Source organism: Eulemur rufifrons, chromosome 7 (assembly GCF_041146395.1).
Source record: "Eulemur rufifrons isolate Redbay chromosome 7, OSU_ERuf_1, whole genome shotgun sequence".
Classification (NCBI taxonomy): domain Eukaryota; kingdom Metazoa; phylum Chordata; class Mammalia; order Primates; family Lemuridae; genus Eulemur; species Eulemur rufifrons.
In genome coordinates, this window is record NC_090989.1 from 124,996,044 (window position 1) to 125,014,964 (window position 18,921).

The 18,921-nt window shown below is 34.2% G+C and overlaps 1 protein-coding gene across 6 annotated transcripts in view; it reads left to right on the forward strand.

The window, feature by feature from the left end:
* CAPN7 (calpain 7) overlaps window positions 1-18,921 on the forward strand; it is a 49,429-nt gene that overhangs the window by 13,537 nt on the left and 16,971 nt on the right. For all 6 annotated transcript variants that reach the window (XM_069473257.1, XM_069473260.1, XM_069473261.1 and 3 more), the window contains 7 exons: window positions 1,547-1,633; window positions 5,517-5,643; window positions 6,164-6,249; window positions 7,854-7,947; window positions 10,197-10,343; window positions 11,562-11,668; window positions 12,857-12,977. In XM_069473257.1, coding sequence (XP_069329358.1) covers window positions 1,547-1,633; window positions 5,517-5,643; window positions 6,164-6,249; window positions 7,854-7,947; window positions 10,197-10,343; window positions 11,562-11,668; window positions 12,857-12,977 — 769 coding nt within the window. The remainder of the gene's footprint in view (window positions 1-1,546; window positions 1,634-5,516; window positions 5,644-6,163; window positions 6,250-7,853; window positions 7,948-10,196; window positions 10,344-11,561; window positions 11,669-12,856; window positions 12,978-18,921) is intronic.

The following is an 18,921-nucleotide window of genomic DNA, read 5'->3' on the forward strand; positions in this document are numbered from 1 at the left end:
TTTAGTTGTCCATATAATTTCTTTCTATTTTTAGTAGAGACGGGGTCTCGCTCTTGCTCAGGCTGGTCTCGAACTCCTGACCTTGAGCGATCCACCCGCCTTGGCCTCCCAGAGTGCTAGGATTACAGGCGTGAGCCACCGCGCCGGCCTAGCACCCCTTTTTAATAAAAGGGTTTGTTATGTAAAATTTGGATTCAGTCAAAAGACTTGGCACTTAAGGACCAGGAATGCCACATTTCACCTTAGGGCCACGGGTTGTCCAGTCCTGAATGTTTGCCAACCCCTGGTCTAGCCAGCCAGCTCAGTATTTCTGAAAGGAGCCTCAGGAGATATTAAAAAATGTAAAACATAATAATGTGGAAATCCTGGATGGTCTTCTGAACCAGTGTAGGTAGGATAAATCTCTGAGTCAGTGTGGCTATTCTTAAGTTGGACACTAGAGGAAGTTCAGCCTAGTTAGAACTATGTAAGTCATGTCGGTGCTCATTTTTTATTTTCTAAAATTGAACTGAAAGGGCTCCTTCCTAGGTAGTAGTCATCTGAGATCATTTTTCCTGCCGAAGATTTAATTCTACTAATTTGGCTCCCTTTGCCTAGGAAAAGTTGCATATGAACCAACACAACACAAAACAGGACAAAGAAAGGTAATTTTGGAGCTGAGAGACATTAAATTTATAAAGTCCAACACTTTGGCTACTCGACATCCATATGCTCCTTTCTATATGCATTAGAAATTCCATACTACAACAAAACAACTCTCATTTTCTACCTAACAAAATGCATCTATCCCTATACAAGTGAAAAGTTTTCATCATCTCCTTAAAATGAGGGTACACATACCCCCAGCAGTCATTGTATCAGTTGCTGTCTGTGTTCATTAATTAGTCCTAAAGTTCACTGAATATTATTAATTAAAGACTAAATTGTGAAGTTACCCTGCAACTTCTTGTAAATAAACAGATACAAGAAGGAAATACTTAATATGTACAAATAAACAAATACACAAAACAAGGAGAAAATATACATAGCTATTACAAACTTCATTTCATTAATTTGTCAATAGACTATAGCTGATATCTATCTATGATACTTCCTCCTTTCACTACCCATTCCATATTCTCATAACTGGAAAATACAAAGAAGATATTTTTTAGTTGTAAATGTCATGTTTTTTAAATTTGGGGCTTAAGATAGAATTGGCTTTGTGTCCTGGTGTCAAGGACATTACCTCTAGAATAGGCCTATCTTGAGATGAGGGTTTTGTTGTGAGGGATGTTTGTTTTAAAAGAATACTCTTACTGAGTTGGACTGAATCAGTTATTGTCTAGTATTCAATTATTTTATGAAAATTTTGTGCAAATAAAGATATCAATAATTGTGCAAATAAAGATATCAACAAATAAAGATATCAACAAAATTCAAGTTGTCAGTTGAATTTTAATACAGTACCATATCTTATCAATGAAATTTTAAAGAGTTTAAGATTGGAAATTAAGATAGACTTGGAATGTTTACTTTAGGTTTTTTTTTTCCTTATGTTTTATAGGACAACATCAAAAATAAATGGTATAGAATATGTACCTTTTATGAATGTTGATCTGAGAGAACGTTTTGCCTATCCAATGCCTTTCTGGTAAGTAAGCACAGTTGCAGTGTTTTAGGTCCAAGATCATTTTTATTTTTCCATACTTTTTCAGTACTCCTAAGTCCAGTTAATTCATAGTCTTGAAATTAAAGTTTCTCATAAAAAAAAAATTGGTTGGAAGAGAGGAGTGGCCATGGGAAAGAGGTGGGGCAACATAGCAAAAGCACCTTTGTTATTTGCCTGGTGATGAGTATATTTGGATCTCCTTTTGCCTAACATACTCATAGTGCCAAGCACAGCACCTGGCACAAAGTAAGTACTCAGTAAATATTTGTCCAGTAGGTGGTTGCCTCCCACAGAAATACAAGCCAGTGAAGGAACTGAATGGAAAAGTGGAGTAGAATGACAGTATCATTGTTAACTAAGAAGACCCAATTCAAGAGAGGGTTATTCATGAAAACATTGTTTGGTTCAGAACTCCCAGCTTCTCTAGTCCTGAGGAAATCAATCTACAGTCACGTGTATGTTAAGAGCATTCATCAAAGGATGTTACAGCAAAAAATTGTTGAAACAAATATCCAGCAATATGGGAATGATTAAATAACACATCCATCCATGCAGTCAAATATGCTACCCAAATGAAATAATACATCTTTAAAAAATATAGGAAAAAATACTCACAATATAGAGATAAAAAAAAAAAAACATTTTTTTCTTTAGCAGGCACCAAAAAACCTTATACTTGCAACATTCAAATTTTATTTTTCTTTCTTGTATTTATAGATACATAGAAAAAATGGTATAAAGAAATACACCAGAATATTTACAGTGTTTATCTGTAGGTAGCAAAATTGGGTGAGTTGGACTGAATCAGTTACTGTCTGGTATTCAATTATTTTATGAAAATTTTGTGCAAAGAAAGATAACAATGTGAGTTGTCAGTTTAATTTTAATACAGTACCGTATCTTATCAGTGAAATTTTAAAGAGTTTAAGATTGGAAATTAAGATGGACTTGGAATGTTAACTTTTGTGATCATGTTATGTTCATTATCAGAAAAAAACCATCAAAGTTGAATGCTTACTATGTATAGAATATAAAGGCTCTATGTAGAACAAAAGGGCTACTTTTCATTTTCTAGTGTTTTGCTGTTCTTGATTGGCCAAGAGTTAAAAGTCTGAAAGCCAGTAGGTTATCAACATAATTTTTCCACTCAGGCAACCATGTGATGCTGGTTACTGACCGGGATCTAAGGAGTTTTTGTATCCAACAAACTTTATAGCACTTATGTTAAGGGGAAGTTCTAGAGCCAAACTTCCCAGTTTTAAATCCTGTGCGATACTGGGTAAGTTGTTAAATTTGTTTGTTTCCTCATCTGTGAAATAGGGACAATAATAGAAACTACCTCATAGTGTTACTGTGATGATTAAATGAGTTAAGGGTTAACTGCTAAAAGAAATAATTATTTATTTTGTTTAATAACATGATAATACAATTAAGTTGTACATTTCAAATACTTTAACATTTTTTATGCCTCTTGGACCAACAATTTTGCTTTAGGAAGCCAATTCTAAGGAAGTATTTAGAGATGTACTCAAAGATTTACATAAAAGATACTCATCAGTGTTGCTGTAATTCTGAGAATGAGTCACTTATTCTAGTGTGTTGTTGAATATATCCAAGTAGAGATTTAAACTTACAGTTTCAATCTTTGTGCAACAAATGAAGATAAATCATATTTTTAATGTTTATACAACAGAATGTCCATACAAAGAATATTATGTAGCCATGAACAATCAAGTTTTCAAGGAATTTAATAACATAGGAAAATGATCACAATATAATTGGAAAAGTAAAATATAAAACCATATAAACTCCCTTAATTTAGACATGGAACTTGGCAGCTGTCACAGTTGGAAATTTTTTTTTTTTTCTTAATGGTAACATGCTTAATGTTTTCCACTCTGGATTATAAGCCTTAGAAGGACAGAGACCATATCTATTTTAACTAAGTTGCAACCCAGTTCCTAGCACAATATCTGGCAAGTTGCGGGTACTCAATAAATACATACTGCATTAATTTAATTTAGAAAAAAAATCAAGAATAAATACTAAAATTAAAACTAAGTGGCAAGATTTTTTCTTCTTTTCTAGATTATACTAAGAATAATCAGTAGTAGAGTAACAGTAAACATTTTAAAACTGAGGTAATTAACACGGAAGGGCTCCATAATTTATAAGTGGTTATCTTTGGCTGTATGTATTGAATGATTTTTTAAAATTTTTTTCTATTCTGGTCATGTATCATTTTAAAATCATAAAATAAGCATTCAATAAAAATTATGTTTATAAATATTTTTAATCTTTAAAGTTCTAAGAAAAAACATTGGATTTGGTAATTTAGTGGTAACTTAAGAGAACAAATTATGAAATCTTGAATTTACTCTTTGTTATGGTTATATGGCAGGTTAATACTAAGCAATTAAATTATAATGAGCCTTAATTTTTGTCCTCAAAATTTTGTGATGGTTGTGCTTAAACTTTTCTAAATTCAATCAGCTCACATTCTATTTACAGTACCAAATTTTACCTGGAACATTAGTGGTTCCGTAAGATGATCAAAGAAGTTTTGTATGCTATATTCTACTTTAAGAGATTTACAATAAATATTGGCTTATTAAAAGTCTAGAGGTGTCCTGCAGTGAAAAAAAACCAATACTTTATCCAAGACTTTGCAGATTACCTGACTACAGAATCCCTTTCCCCTATTATCTATCAGCATTCTTTGAAAAAAGATTGTTATATTTGTTTTAGTTTGCGTATCATATGCCTTATATTATCCAAAAATCTTTTGAAATCCAAAGATTTGTTGCCCTTACTCTAGAAAAGGTTTGGAGAAAGGTAGATGTTTATTTGGTGCCATACCTCAATTTTTGAGAAATATTACAACACACAATGGGTAGAGGGTAATGGATGAGAATGGTGGGTTTGGCACCGGAAACCTGGATTCAAATGGCAGTTCTGCTGCTGCTTAGCTGTATGACCTTGGTAAGTTACTTAATCACTTTAAGCCCTTTCTAAAAATATTTGTTGTTAATAGAGTTGTTTTGAGGACTAAATGGATAATGTGTGTAAAGCACTTTAGCATGATGCCTGGCACGTGGTTAGTATTTAGTAAATTAGCTACTCACTATTAGCCTTGTAGAGAGGAGTTTGTTAAGAGCCAACATAGCTTCCTCGGGCCTTTTGAATGAATCAGCTCGTACTATTCTTAATGGCCCCGTTTTATTCATGAATTTCTTCAACATAACTATGCTAAATTAATCTTTTAAATTATTAAAGAAAATATAAATAAGGCTAGGCGCAGTGGCTCACGCCTATAATCCTAGCACTCTGGGAGGCCAAGGCGGGTGGATTGCTCGAGGTCAGGAGTTCGAGACCAGCCTGAGCAAGAGCGAGACCCCGTCTCTACTAAAAATAGAAAGAAATTATATGGACAACTAAAAATATATATAGAAAAAATTAGCCGGGCATGGTGGCGCATGCCTGTAGTCCCAGCTACTCGGGAGGCAGTAGGATTGCTTGAGCCCAGGAGTTAGAAGTTGCTGTGAGCTAGGCTGATGCCACGGCACTCTAGCCAGGGCAATAGAGTGAGACTCTGTCTCAAAAAAAGAAAATATAACTAGAATGAATTTAGATTGTTCTTCTGTTTTCAATTATTTATGTATATCTTTTAGTTGGGGAAAATGATCAGGTTGACTGGATTTAAGGTTAAGTGTAAAGAGCCATATTTGATTGGTGGGTTATTTTAGGATAACATAAGTATAGCTATGATCACTATACCAAAAAAAAACTCTAAGCAATTCAATTTTGACTTTGTCATCTTTTAAGATTAATTTTATTATTGTTTTAATTTTTATTATTACTTCAGTGATAGATTGGGCAAGCTACCATTATCACCTAAACAAAAAACTACATTTTCCAAATGGGTACGACCAGAAGACCTCACCAACAATCCTACAATGATATATACTGTGTCTAGTTTTAGCATAAAGCAGGTAAACATTTATTTTTTATAATTTTATATGAAAGTTAGCATTTTAAAGTAATTTGAATATAGATTGGGTTTTTTCCTTAGATTTTTATTATGTATTCATGTGCATGACTATAATTGGAAAAATTATTCACTCTGCACAGTTTGAAGCATACTGAAATAATATAAATATGAATAACTGTTTTAAGCAATTATAGATTTTTATGTAGATCCCATTTATCATTATGTGCTTATAGATGATAAACTTGAGAATCTGAATTTCACCTTTGATAAGGGATATAAAAGAAAAATATTTAAATATTTAATTCTAAATTAACTTCATTGAAATACATTATTCAATTTTTCTAGGATTTGTGTAAATAAAATATGAGTCAGCAGTATGACATTTCTGTTATTTTCCTACTCAAATGACAATCAAGAAGATATTTAGTATACAAAGTCAGGTGTTTGATGCAATGCTTAAATACTGTGATAGTGTTGAAAGTGAATGAATGAATATGTTAATAAATTATTCTTATTAATAGACAATAGTATCGGATTGTTCCTTTGTGGCATCATTGGCTATTAGTGCAGCTTATGAAAGACGGTTTAATAAGAAGTTGATTACCAGGTAAAATTTCGTATTTCTCCCTTTAACTCTTTTCATATAATTGTCTCCTAACTAGAAATTAAAAACTTAGGCCTTATCTGTGTAGAAAGTGGAGAGGGCATATCACTCAGAATATTATGACCCTTCTGTAGAGGTTAAGCTGATGATTTATGAATGTGAAAAATATGCTAAAACAGTTTAAGAACATATATGCACATGTAGTTAATGTATGTAATTAATATGTTTTGAAATTGGTCAAAGTAAAATCATGTCATATTGATAATACTTTGTATGTATGATAAGGTAGCCACTAGCTACATACGGCTATTGAGCACTTGAAGTGGGTTATTCTGAATTGAGTTGGGCTACAAGTATAAAACGTACATGAGATTTTGAAAACTTAGCACCAAAAAAATGTAAAATTACAGACTATCTCATTTTTTTTTGTATTGGCTATATGTTGAAACCATAATATTTTGGATATATTGGATTAAATTAAATTATTAAAACTGGTTTTACAGTTTTCTTTAACTTTTAATGTGGCTACTGGAAAATATAAAACGACATATTTCGGCCGGGCGCGGTGGCTCATGCCTGTAATCCTAGCACTCTGGGAGGCCGAGGTGGGCGGATCGTTTGAGCTCAGGAGTTCGAGACCAGCCTGAGCAAGAGCGAGACCCCATTTCTACTAAAAATAGAAAGAAATTATATGGACAGCTAAAAATATATATAGAAAAAATTAGCCGGGCATGGTGGTGCATGCCTGTAGTCCCAGCTACTCGGGAGGCTGAGACAGGAGGATCGCTTGAGCTCAGGAGTTTGAAGTTGCTGTGAGCTAGGCTGACGCCACGGCACTCACTCTAGCCTGGGCAACAGAGTGAGACTCTGTCTCATTTTTTTTTAAAAATAAAATAAAACGACATATTTCTGTTGGCTGGAACTGCTTTAGAATGTACTGAAATGTTTCTGAGATACTTTTACTTTCAGTTTTTAAGAGATATAGCTTAAAATCATTCATTGTAAAAATTATTAAGCACTGTAATTTTTTTGCTCAACTTTTCCTGAGTGGCTTTTGTGTTAACTCCTTTGGGAGTACAAAGGTGAATTAGATACAGTCCTTAGTTTCAGCTCTTTGCCATATAAGTAAATAATTTGCAATATGTTTGATTTGATCTAAATTTATTTAAAAGAAAATTGATACTGGTAGTTGTTTCAAGTATCTTATATAATTTTATGTAACGTTATTTCAGAATTGCACCTAGTTGCCTTAGTTGTGGTTAGTTGAAGTGGTCTTCTCTTTACTTCTTGTGGCCAGTGGTAAAAGATTATTTTAACTGGCTTAAAATATATTCACTTAATGGTTTATTAAAGCATGTAATTAAAAATTGAGCACTTTTGAGAATATTGTGAAATTTATGCCCTAATAAAAGATACTTATGTATTTATTTATAGTAAATCACAGACTGGGATGAAATTCTTTCTGTAGGCCTATTAAAGGAAAATATTCTCCTGCTTATTTTTAGAAATTGCCAAGACAGTAGCATATGTCTAAATGAAATATCCTGTATAGCAGTTGATATTGAATACTAATGTCAGTATTTCAATATTTATTTTCCTTACAAAAGCATAATTTACCCTCAGAATAAGGATGGTGAACCAGAGTACAATCCATGTGGAAAATATATGGTAAAACTTCACCTCAATGGTGTCCCAAGAAAGGTGAATAATGTCTCTTTCCACCCCTGCTCCTCCTCTCTCTGCCTTCCCCACTTTTGACTCTTGAGTGGAATCATTAAGAAATGTTATCTATGTAAACGTTTTTAAAGTCAGTTTAGTTGAATTTGAGTCTGTAATATATATTACTGTCAATAGCGTTGTAGATTAAAAATATGACAAGTATAAAGTTTTTAACATGATTTTGAGAAAATTTATACAAAGTTTTAATAAGTAACATTGAACTAGGATTATTAATGCTTGAAATGAATTTTAATCTGAAAATTCTTAGTTACCTTTTTTTATTAAATGGAAATCAGAGAAACTAAATCTGTTAGGTCAGAAGAATTTATATGTAGTCATAACTTGATATGTAAGAAGCCTATAAAATTATTTCCTTTGCAAAATATATGCATAATTTTAAGTTACACTACTTTAATTTCTTTAAGGATTCTGAACTGTAATGAGGGCCTTGTGTTATTAGGATTCTCAGGCACCTGTCTACCCCCAGATCCATGCATGAATGTCAGCATCACCCAGGAGCTTGTTAGAATTGCAGAATTTCATGCCTCACCCCAGACCTACTGAATCAGAATCTGCATTTTAAAGAGCTCCCCTGGTGATTGCAGTCTGAAAATCATTGCTTTATAGCTCAGTAATACAGTTGACCCTTGAACAACACAAGTTTAAACTGCGCGGGTCCACTCATACACATGGATTTTTTTTTTTCAACCAACCTCAGTTCACAGGATGTGAAACTCATGTATAGGGAGGGCCGACTTTTCATATGTGTACAGGTTTCACAGGGCCAACTGCGGGACGTGAGTATGTTCAGATTTTCGTATGTAGAGGGTTCTGGGACCAATACCCTGTGTATACCGAGGGACGACTGTACTCAAATTTTAGTGTGTACAGAAACACCTGGAGGGCTTGTTAAGACAGATTGCTGGGCCTCATGCCCAGAGTTTCTGATTTGGTAGGTCTGGGATGGGACACAATTTGCATTTCCAACAAGTTTCCTGGTGTGCTGATGGCCTTGTCTGGAATACCCTTTGAGTATTTAAGCTGATTACTGAAAGACTAAACAAAATTATTGAGGATGTTTTTTCTGAACTATAATTCTTTTTTCTTTTTTTTATGCAAGTGTACTCTACAATGAACTCTAGTTCTTAACCTTATTTAAAGAATCTTAAAACGCAGTTGCATAATCTTCCTATTAGTGTTAAATCAAAATTCTTTTTTTTTTTGAGACAGGGTCTCGCTCTGTCACCAGGTGTAGAGTGTAGTGGCGTCATTGTAGCTCACTGCAACCTCAAACTCCTGGGCTCAAGTGATCCTCCTGCCTCAGTCTCCCCAGTAGCTGGGACTGCAGGCATATGCCACCACACTCAGCTAATTTTTCTGTTTTTTATAGAGACATGGTCTTGCTCTTGCTCAGGTTGGTCTTGAACTCCTGACCTCAAGCAATCCTTCTGCATCGGCCTCCCAGAGTACCAGGATTACAGGTGTGAACCACCACACCTGGCCTCCAAAATTCTTAATCCCATATCTCCTAAATCACTTTTTAATATGAATTAGAAACTATATCTTTGTGGTGATTATTTCCTCTATTATTTAAATATATTGTTAGCCATAATTTTCTACTTTTACAACTATGCATGAGTCTTTTTTACAGGTTTGGCTTAAAATGACAGAAAATAATATTCTTATTTACCTTAATAGTGAGATCCTTTTGTAATTATTTTAAATATAATATGTATTTCTACTATAGAATCTCTCATATATGTTGAGTATTCTTTATCCAAAATGCTTGGGACCAAAAGTGTTCTGGATTTTGTAATATTTGCAGAATACATGCAGGTTGTGCATCCCTAATTCAAAGATCCAGAATGTTCCAGTAAACATTTCCTTTGAGTATCATCTTGGCTCAAGAAGTTTTGGATTTTGGAGCATTTTGAATTTTGGATTATTATGATTTGCGATGCCCAACCTGTTATTTTGGTGGTAGTTAAATAACATTTAACCAGTTGGTTCAAGCTTATCACCTAACAGTGAGATTAGCTTGTAAGATTAAAGACATCATATTAAAATAATCAATATTTTATAATTGGTCTGATTCTGAAAACATGAAATTGTCATTACCTTGATAATAGGCATACTGTGCTTTTTATTTTATCAGTATGAAAGGTATTGTTTTTCCTTGATAGAAAGGATTTTAAGATATTGTATTCCACCTTTATGATCTCTTTCTCCAGGTAATAATCGATGACCAGTTACCTGTGGATCATAAGGGAGAATTGCTTTGTTCTTATTCCAACAACAAAAGTGAATTATGGGTTTCTCTCATAGAAAAAGCATACATGAAAGTCATGGGAGGATATGATTTCCCAGGATCCAACTCAGTAAGTAATAGATAGGATGATCCAGGCTTATACTATTTAATATGACTGTTTTAAATTTGAAAAATTCTCTATGTTGTTTTTACTTGTAGAAAAAACAGGTTATTAACTCCTGAAAAATGTTGATCCCTTATTATGGGAATACATATTTTCTTGTGTTAGGATAGTACACTGTATAATTCCATATCCAGGAAAGCCTAAAATGTCTATCTCGAGTTATGTTGGGATGCAGAACCAATTAAATACAGTATACCTTTCCAGAGCAGCCTATTCAGATCAAATGGATATGTCATATTTTCATCCTTAGGTATATTTTAATTTGTAAATTCAGGTTTAAGGAGTTTTTTTCCCCAACCTTAACACAATTTAACCTGTAAAATTGAGATGTGTGTCAATGTCCTTTAGTTACATGAGGTAAACTAGTAGACTTAAGCTAGATATTTGTCAGATTGGCATGACTTTAAATTTTGACACTAACTGGCCTGTTAGAAAAAGGTATTTAACCTTTTTTAGCCTCTTTGCACGTCTGTAGTATATGGATAATATTCACCTCTCAGAGTTGTAAAGATGAAGTTATGTATACAAATTACCCATCATTCATAACTGATTAGTTTCTCTGCCTAATACCAGGCCTCCTTCAGGCTTCAGGTTCTTAATAATGCTAGGCAAAGAATGTGTACGTCATGGTTAAATGCAATAGGATGTATTTAACTCTGTTAAATGTAAGTATCCTGTTATAGTTTCTTTCTTGCCAGCATGCACTTTCAGTTGCTGTATCCTTCAAATACTTTTAGTTTTGCTTTGTAATCCATTGTTTGTTAATTTACCCAATATAGATTAGAAAGAATGGGAATGTATGTGAAATATTAGAAGTGACTGTTATATTGTAAGAACTCACTAAATGGTGAGTGACTGTCATTATCAAAGCAGTTTTTTCTGTTATACATTTTGAGTTCTCATCATATTCACCAGTAAAGCAGTTTTCTTGTATTTGGAAAGAGTAGTGAAGGTTGTAAAAAAAAAAAAAAAAACGTGTATGTGTTTAAATCCAGTTAGGAATTCGAGTTAAAGAAGAAATTTATTACAGGCTGAAAACAACTACCTTCTGATTTATTCCTACCAAAATCATTGTACCAAATCAGTGAGATTTAATAGCTACCCTGGGGATTTATTTACGATCTTAAATATGATGTTGACAGTCCTGATGTGTTTATGCTGCAGAATATTGATCTTCATGCACTGACTGGATGGATACCAGAAAGGATTGCTATGCATTCAGATAGCCAAACTTTCAGTAAGGATAATTCTTTCAGAATGCTTTATCAAAGGTAAACACTTCTTCCTTTTTTTTCTTTTATGATAAAAGAGGCCATTTGAAAACATCATGCCTTATTTAGAACAGAGATTGCAGAAGTTGTCATTTTTAGTTATTAGGGCAGTTGTTTTTAAAATAGAATTCACTTTATGTACTTGCTACAGTCAGTCGTCAGTTATCCCCGTTGATGGTTACGGTTAATCCAAATTGTAGATAATCCAAAATATTTAAATCTGGAAGGCATAAAATGAAAAAAGTATTTTGTACTTACTAATACCAGTTTGAGGGAAGGTGGGAAAAGAGAAGTCTCAGAATTTAAGCCTTAAATGGATAATCCATATATAGGGACTGGAAAATTGTTTAAATAATATACACATTCAGTAGCAAAACTAAAAAGCTCAGTGATTTGCTACATAAAATGATGTTCTTTTTTAGGAAATGCATTTGGTATTTCACATCTTTATCCTTATTTGTAATCCATGTGAAAATTTAGCGTTTGTTGATAAATTTGAAGTTTGCTGAAATTTCAACAATTTGAATTTCAAATTGAAATTTCAACAATTCAAATTTCAAACAATTTGAAATTGTTTGAAATTTGTTGAAATTTCCTTTGTTGATAGGTTTCTAAAAAAAAGAAACGAAGAATGTGATAATTTGTCTGATACGCTGTGACTTAGAAATGTACTTTTTTTCTTTTTTCTTTTTTTTTCTTTCTTTTTTTTTTTTTTTCTTTTCTTTTTTTTTTTCCCAAGACAGGTCTTGTTTTGTTACCCAGTCTGGAGTGCAGTCATAGCTCATTGTAACCTCCAATTCTTGGGCTTAAGGGATCTTCCTGCCTCAGACTCCCAAGTAGCTAGGGTTACAGGCATGCATCACCACATCTCCACAATTTTTTTTTTATTTTTTTGTAGAGATGGGACTCTCACTATGTTGCCTAGGCTGGTCTCAAAATCCTAGCCTTATGCAGTCCTCTTGCCTAAGCTTCCCAAACTGCTAGAATTACAGGTGTGAGCCACCGCGCCCAGCAGAAATGTACTTCTTGTTGAAAGCCCTTCAGGGACCTTAGGAATAGCCCATTTTAGGAAAAAATTTAAATTTATGGAAATTTTCATGTACACAATTAGACTAAAAGGTAAGATGGTGTGATCTGAGATTAAAAATGTGTTTTCCTTTAATTAGTTGTCTTTTGGGGCTATTCCAGATTTCACAAAGGGGATGTCCTTATCACTGCATCGACTGGAATGATGACCGAAGCTGAAGGAGAGAAGTGGGGTTTGGTTCCCACACATGCATATGCTGTTTTGGATATTAGAGAGTTCAAGGTTTTGCCTTAAATCTTTTTCTCTTATTTTTCTTGTTTGATAAGACATTGCAAGGATTCTAAATGATTTATCAGACTTTTGAATACTGACAAATCAAGGTTTAGGTGGAGTTTTTAAACCATCTACCTATTGCATTAAACAATTTGACCTCTACCATTGGAGATTATGAACTTAAAAGGTGGGAAATGAAATCATAGTGATTGCACAGATATTTATTACAGAACAGAAATGCCGTTCATCTCTTTTTCTTTTCTTTAAAAGTTGCAGTTTTGAGGTGAATACACAGCCCTCAAGGTTCCGGGCTACATGTTAGTATTGAGATCAGTCACACAGTGTTAAGGTCTAGAGCATAGTAGACACAGAGTAATATTTGTGAAGGGGGAAATATAGGAAAGTAGCTAGATATAAGACTTGTACCAATTGTTGGGTTTGTGTGAGCAAGTATTTCTCTTCCTTTAAGCCCTTGCATGCTATCAGGCCTTTCAGACCCTTTCTCTGCAATACCTGGGCTCAGATGGTATTAGGTCATTAAATATGAAATGTCCGGTTTCTAATCAAAAGTTTAATTGATTATATCTCTAACAAGAAGCAGTACAATTAATCAAAGTATGTGCCTAAACTGTTGACACAGTTTGGCCATCTTAATGGTAGCTTGCTTATGCCAGCAGCAAAGCCTGAAGAGCGAGTGGCAATGAAATCGTGAAAGCCATTTTCCACAGCTTGTTGAGAAGCCAATATTTTTCCTTGCAAGAAGTGATCCAAAGCCTGGAAGAAGTGGTAGTCGGTGCAAGTGGATGACAATTTCCAAGTCCAGCTTCTGTATTTTGGGCAGCATTGTTTTTTGAGATATGTGGTCTTGCAAGAGGATTGGCCTGTCTCTATTGACCAATTTTAGCTGCTTAGTCGCAGGCATCCTCATCATTTCGTCCAATAGGTTGCAGTAGACATCTGCTGTAATCAATGGACCAGGTCTCATGAAACTGTAGTGGAAAATACCAGTGCTGGACCACCAGGCAGACACCATTAGCTTTTTTGGATGAATGTTTGGTTTTAGACTGTGTTTTGGCACTTCATCTTTATCCAGCCGTTGTGCTGAACACTTGGGATTGTCAAAAAGAATCCATTTTTCATCACACGTAACAATACAGTGTAAAAATGGTTCGCCTTTATGTCATGACAGCAAAGAAAGACAAGCTTTGAGACAATTTCTCTTCTGATGCTCATTTAATTCATGCAGAGCCCATCTATCCAGCTTCTTTACCTTGCCAGTTTGTTTCAAATGGTCCGATTTTGTTGGAATAGTAATGTCAAACCTTGCTGCTAATTCATGTGTAGGTTGAGATGGATTTGCTTCCACTACAACTTTGAGCTCATCATTATCCACCTTGGTCTCAGGTCACCCACATGGCTCATTTTCAAGATTAAAATCACCAGAACAGAACTTCTCAAACCATCGACATATTGTGGGTTCATTAGCCACATACTTCCCAAACACTTCATTGATATTTTGAGCTGTCTGCACTGCATTGGTTCCACGACAGAATCATATTAAAAAATAACACAAATTTTTTACTTATCCATGGTTTCACAAAAATTGCTCTAAAAAATATATTTGAAAGATAATCACAAGCCAAAATGTGCATTTGAAAGAATGAAGATGTACCTTCAGAATAAATAAAACGAGAATTGTCAAAGTGAAATGTCAGAGATAACAACTATCAAACCTAGTACTTGAGGAAATCAGACATTCTATAATTCATAACCTAATAGAATATTTGACTTCATTACATCTTAGGTTGTCAGTTATTTTTAACTGAAAAATGGATTGGTTCTGTGGGTTATAAAAGACAAAAGATTATTAAAGAAAGACTCTTCCTTAATAATAGAAACAATAGAAAGAAGTAGAGATCAGTCAACAATAACTGAGTACTACTCTGTGTTAATTAGATTGGTTTTCTTATGTAGCACGTAGATTTACAGTCATGCATTGCTATGACAGGGATACATTCTGAGAAATGCATCTTTAGGTGACTTCATCATTGTGTGAACATCATAGAGTGTACTTACAAAAACCTAAATGGCATAGGCTACTACACACCTAAACTCTATGGTATAGCATATTGCTTCTAGGATACAAATCTGTACATCATGTTACTGTACTGAATACTGTAGGCAATTGTAACACAGTGGTATTTGTTATCTAAACATAGAAAAGATACAGTAAAAATGTAGTGTAAAAGATAAAAATGCTATACCTGTATAGGGCACTTACCATGAGTGGAGCTTGCAGGCTTGGAAGTTGCTCTGGGTAAGTCAGTGAGTGAGTGGTGAGTGAATGTGAAGGCTAAGGACGTTACTGTAGACTTTATAAGTACTGTATACTTAGGCTACCCTAAATTTATAAAAAAAATTTTCTTCAAAAATAAATTCATCTTAGCTTACCGTAATTTTTTAATATTTTTTTTAACTTTGATTCTTTTGTAATAACACCTAGTTGAAAACACAAACACATTGTAGAACTGTACAGAAATATTTTCTTTATATCCTTATTGTATAAGCTTTTTTCTATTTAAAAAATTTTTTTATATTTTAAACTTTTTTGTTAAAAACTAAGACACAAGCACACACATTTTTCATATTTATTGGCCATTTATATACCTTCTTTTGAAAATGCCTGTTCATGTCATTTGCCCACTTTTCAAGGGGCTTGCTTTTTTCTTGTAGATTCTGGATATTAGTCCTTTGTCAACACATAGTTTGCAAATATTTTCACCCATTCTATAGGTTGTCTGTTTACTCTTTTGATGATTTCTTTTGCTGTGCAGAAACTTTTCAGTTTAATTAAGTCCCATTTGTCTGTTGTTTTTCTTACATTTGCTTTTGGGGTCTTAGTCATAGATTCTTTGCCTTCGGTGTCCAGAAGAGTTTTTCCTGGGTTTTCTTGTAAGATTTTTATTATTTCAGATCTTACATTTAAGTCTTTAATCCATCTCGAGTTCATTTTTTCATATGGTGAGAGATAGGAATCCAGTTTCATTCTTCTGTATATGGCTATCCAGTTTTGGCAGCACCATTTATTGGAAAGGGTGTCCTTTCCCCAGTGTATGTTCTTGTTGACTTTGTCAGAGATCAGTTGGCTGCAAGTGTGTGCATCCTTTCTTCTGTGTGTTTTTTTTTTTTTTTTTTTTTTTTGAGACAGAGTCTTACTCTGTTGCTCAGGCTAGAGTGCTGTGGTGTCAGCCTAGCTCACAGCAACCTCAAACTCCTCGGCTCAAGCAATCCTCCTGCCACAGCCTCCTGAGTAGCTGGAATTACAGGCATGTGCCACCATGCCTGGCTAATTTTTCTGTATATATTTTTAGTTGTCCATATAATTTCTTTCTATTTTTAGTAGAGACGGGGTCTCGCTCTTGCTCAGGCTGGTCTCGAACTCCTGAGCTCAAATGATCTACCCACCTCGGCCTCCCAGAGTGCTAGAATTACAGGCATGAGCCACCACACCTGGCCTGTGTGTCTATTTTTATACCAGTAGCACACTGTTTTGATTATTTTAGCCTTGTATTATAATTTGAAGTCAGGCAATGTGCTGCCTCTCTAGCTGTGTTGTTTTTGCTTAGGATTGCTTTGGCTATGAAGGTTTTTTTTTTGTTGTTGCATATGAATTTTACAATTTTTTTCTAATTCTGTGAAAAATGATGTTGATATTTTGATAGGAATTGCACTGAATCTGTAGATTGCATTGGGCAGTATGGTCATTTTAACGATATTGATTCTTCCTGCAAAAGACCTAGGATTATAAAAAAAAATTTAAAAAGAAAAATATTGATGCTTCCAATCCATGAGCATGGGATATTTTTCCTTCTGTTTGTGTCATTTGTGATTTCTTATATTGGTAATTTGTAGTTCTCCTTGTAGAGATATTTCACCTCCTTGGTTAAATCTATTCCTAGATATTTTATTTGATTACTATTTTTTGCAGATATTGCAAATGTGATTTAGTTTTTGATTTGGTTCTCAGCTTGGTTGTTGGTGGTATGTAGAATTGCTATTGGTTTTTATACATTGATTTTATATCCTGTCACTTTGCCCAATTCATTTATCAAATCTAGGAGTTTTTTGGTGGAGTCTTTAGGGTTTTCTTGGTATAAGTCATCAGCAAACAGATAATTTGACTTCCTCTCTTCCATTTAGGGTGCCCTTTATTTCTTTCTGTTGCCTGATTGCTCTGGCTAGGACTTCCAGTACTATGTTGAATAGAAGTGGTGAAAGTGGGCGTCCTTGTCTTGTTTCCATTCTTGGGAAATGCTTTCAACTTTTACCCATTCAGTATGATGTTGGCTGTGGGCTTGTCATATATGGCTTTTATTATTATTCTGAGGTATGTCCCTTCTATGCCAAGTTTTCTGAGGGTTTTTATCATGAAGGGTCATGCTGGATTTTATCAAGTGCTTTTTCAGTATCGAGATGATTATATGGTTTTTTTTTTTTTTTTTTTTAATTTTATTTACGTGTTGAATGACATTGATCGACTTGTGTGTATGTTGAACAATCCTTGCATCGCTGGGATAAAATTCACTTGATTGTGGTGAATTATCCTTTGATACGCTGTTGCATTCTGTTTGCTAGTATTTTGTTGAAGATTTTTGCATCTTTGTTCATCAGAGATACTGCTCTGTGATTTTGTTTTTTTGTTGCACCTTTTGCTTTGGTTATCAGGGTGGTACTGGCTTTGTAGAGTGGGTTAGGGAGGATTCCCTCCTTCTCAATCTTTTGGAACAGTTTCAGCAGGATTGGCACCAGTTCTTTGTATGTCTGGTAGAATTTGGCAGCTGGGAATCCATCTTGACCTGGACTTTTGGGGAGATTTTTTATTACTGATTCAATCTTGCTACTCATTATTGGTCTGTTCAGAAGTTCTGTTTCTTCCTGGTTAAAATTCGGGAGGTTGTTATGTTTTCAGAAATTTCCTCTAGGTTTTCTAGGTTGTGAGCATATAGTTGTTTATAATAGTCTCTGATGATCTTTTGTATTTGCGTGGTGTCAGTTGATAATGTCTCCTTTTTCATTTCGGATTGTGTTTATTTGGCTCTTCGCTCTCTTCTTTCCTTGGTTATTCTAGTTGGTGGTTTATCAATTTCGTTTGTCTTTTCAAAGAACTAACTTTTCATTTTGTTGATCCTTTGTAGTATTTCTTTGGTCTGTTTCATTTAGTTCTGCTCTGATCTTTGTTATTTTTCTTCTAACTCTGTGTTGGGTGTGCTCTTATATTTCTAGTTCTTTGAGGTATGATGTTAGGTTATTAATTTGTGATCTTTTCTACTTTTCTTCTTTTTCTTTTTTTTTTTTTTTTTTGTTTGTTTGTTTGTTTGTTTGGAGACAGGGTCTCACTCTATTGCCCAGGCTAGAGTGCAGTGATGTCATCATAGCTTACTGCAACCTCAGACTCCTGAACTCAAGCAGTCCTACAGCCTTAGCCACCCCAGTAGCTGGGACTGCAGGTGTAGGCCACCAAACTTGGCTAAATTTTTTTATTTTTTGTAGAGACAGGGTCTCATAATGTTACTCAGGCTGGTCTTGAAATTCCTGGCCTCAAGCAATCCTACTGCCTTGGTCTCCCAAACTGCCAAGATTACAGGTGTGAGCCATTATGCCCAGCCATTTCTACCTTTATGATGTAGGCATTTAATGCTATAATATATTTCCCTCTTAGGACTGCTTTTGCTATGTCCCACAGGTTTTGGTATGTAATGTTTTCATTTTCATTCATTTCAAAAAATTTTTAAATTTCTGTCTTTATTTCTTTATTGACCTAGTGATCATTCCAGAGCATGTTGTTTAATTTCCATGTGTTAGTATAGTTTCTGAAGTTCCTCTTCATGCTGACTTGTGGCTTTATTCCACTGTGATCTGAGAAGATACTTGATATGATTTTGATTTTTTTTTT